This window comes from Hemisphaericaspora subhashii (assembly GCF_019202705.1).
Source record: "Hemisphaericaspora subhashii strain CBS 10753 chromosome Unknown scaffold292, whole genome shotgun sequence".
In the NCBI taxonomy this organism is placed as follows: domain Eukaryota; kingdom Fungi; phylum Ascomycota; class Pichiomycetes; order Serinales; family Debaryomycetaceae; genus Hemisphaericaspora; species Hemisphaericaspora subhashii.
In genome coordinates, this window is record NW_026057294.1 from 1 (window position 1) to 2,238 (window position 2,238).

The 2,238-nt window shown below is 35.3% G+C and overlaps 1 protein-coding gene across 1 annotated transcript; it reads right to left on the reverse strand. All coding sequences in view use genetic code 12, as the record gives it.

The window, feature by feature from the left end:
* J8A68_002910 (uncharacterized protein) lies at positions 1-1,246 on the reverse strand (the record flags this gene model as incomplete). Its single annotated transcript, XM_049406710.1, has 1 exon — positions 46-1,246. A coding segment is annotated over one exon (1,201 nt), but the record flags the coding sequence as incomplete, so codon positions are not given.
* Between the last annotated feature and the right edge of the window lie 992 nt (positions 1,247-2,238).

Genomic DNA, 2,238 nt, shown 5'->3' on the forward strand with positions numbered 1-2,238 from the left:
GATGAATTCTATAATATATGTGCTTATATAATAGATTAATCTTACCATAACACAGTTCAAAAGTTAACAAATTGCTTCGATTGAAATTTTCACAATACTTTATTCTCTGATCTTCCCAGTCCAATTCTAGATAGTGTTCAAGTATAAATTTTTGCATCTTTAACTCTTCATTGTTATCAACAAAGTATTGATCTGACAAACAATCATGATTATGATCGTATTTCCATTCTAATTCTGGTGTTTCGTCATTCAGCAAGCTTATATAAGCACGACATCCTTCAGAGTATTTGTTGCACGGGAATCGACAAGCTCTATAACTAGGACTGAACCAAAGCAGAATATGTTCAATGGTCTCAATTATCAGAAGAACATCATGACCTTTATAATTATAAGTATATGTTGCACTGTCGTATTGAAAGTTTGGTAAAGCTGAAACAATAGAGTGAAATGTATTACCAGGGGCATATCTTCTTGTTTGGGGCTGAGTGGCTGGAATTATACTTTGGGTGGTCTCAGTGGATTGACATGACATTTGGCTGTTCTGAGCTTGTTCAAATCTATTTGAGGAGGATGGAGTAGACATGGAAATTATTGGAGAACATCCAGGTATAGATACCACGTCTGGTGCTGTTGAGCCTCCACTACCTTTATCATTGGAAGGCGATGCGGATTCCCGCTTTTTCTTTCTTGGAACTTTTATTGCTCGTGGTTTTAAAGGTTCTCGAGCAGAGAATATGTGTTCTCTAGGTTGTGGGAATGATGGCACGTCGTTATTTGTTGTTGAGTGTTTAGCTGAATCATCGTTGTCACTATTATCAAAAAGTTCTTGACTACGTTTGTGACTTCCTGGAATCTCAGTAGCACCAGTGATAATTGTTGGCTCCTGTAGAAGAGGTGGACTCCGCGTACCTTGCAAGCTTGTATTCGATATTGATAGGCTCTGGCTTTTAAATTGATTCCTGATGATAGCTCTTAAAATATCACCTGGCAGAAACACGTCAGAAATACAATAATCAGGATCCAAATCGCAAAGATGGGTATCTTGAAATCCTTCAATCAGGATCTTATCCTCATCTGGGTATAGCCTTTGGCATCTAGTTTCAATTCGTTCTTTAAGTTCATTAAGATCGATTGTTGGATCTTCCAAATGTAGAAAACGCTTACAAACCAATGGGTCTATCTCGCTAGTTGATTCATTTGCAGAATTCAATGGAATAATGATTACGTTTAGCTTTAACTTGGTCATCCTTGTTTGTGGTAGGTGCTTGTTATTAGTTCGCTTTTCAACGTACAAGCTCAGTTGTGTATCCCTTTTCAGAACACTGTGTAAAGTTTTTTCTGAGGGGTCATTCAAGAATGAGAATGATTAGGTGAAAAAATGAATGTGTGCACGATTACCAGTTTGTTTTGTGCGGGTGTTCTTGCGACATTTTTATATTGTTTTATTCTCCATTGTATTTCTCAGACGTGTCACATTTAGAGTTATTTCTGAATGCCACGCTGGAATATTTAAAGGAGGATATTTCCTTTCATTCCATATTTCTATTCTATATAGAGAACACAGACATCTTAACTTACAATCTAGGAATATATGTTTTCCTTATAATTTAGTTCTTAAGAGATATTATTATTTGCTTTAATAACTGAATATAACTTCGAGGTTAGTCACCTGTTAGTTCAATACTTAAATCATTTATTACTATTTAATAAATTGTAAGTGAAATATTACCGGTAGAGAGTAAAGAACACGGGCAAGGTTCAATAAAGTATAGTCGAAAAAACTTTGGTGGTACCTTGAGAGGATATTCAATCTACCATACCGATCCATAATACTGCAGATAATCCTCTTACGCTTACAGTCATATGTTAAATAGCCATATATATATCATATGGAGCTATTATTTATATGGCTGGTTTTTTGTTTCTCCGATGAATCAACCTTACCTATACGAGCTTAAATTATCTGCAAATCTACAAATTGGAATTGCGAGAACTGTAAGGACTGTTTTTTAGAAATATTAAAATTCCCGATGCTGTGTAGTTGTTTGTTTACATAACGCCCGCGGTGTAAATCCCTAATCTTTTACAATCATATATTCGTTTAAGTCTCTCTTGATATAGCTACGAAAAGATGGGTATAGAAAACTACGATTTTATCTTTGATCCATTTTTTTCATTTGATCGAATTGCGGGTGATATTTTTATATGCGAAAAATGACGCGAATGTCGTAACCATGA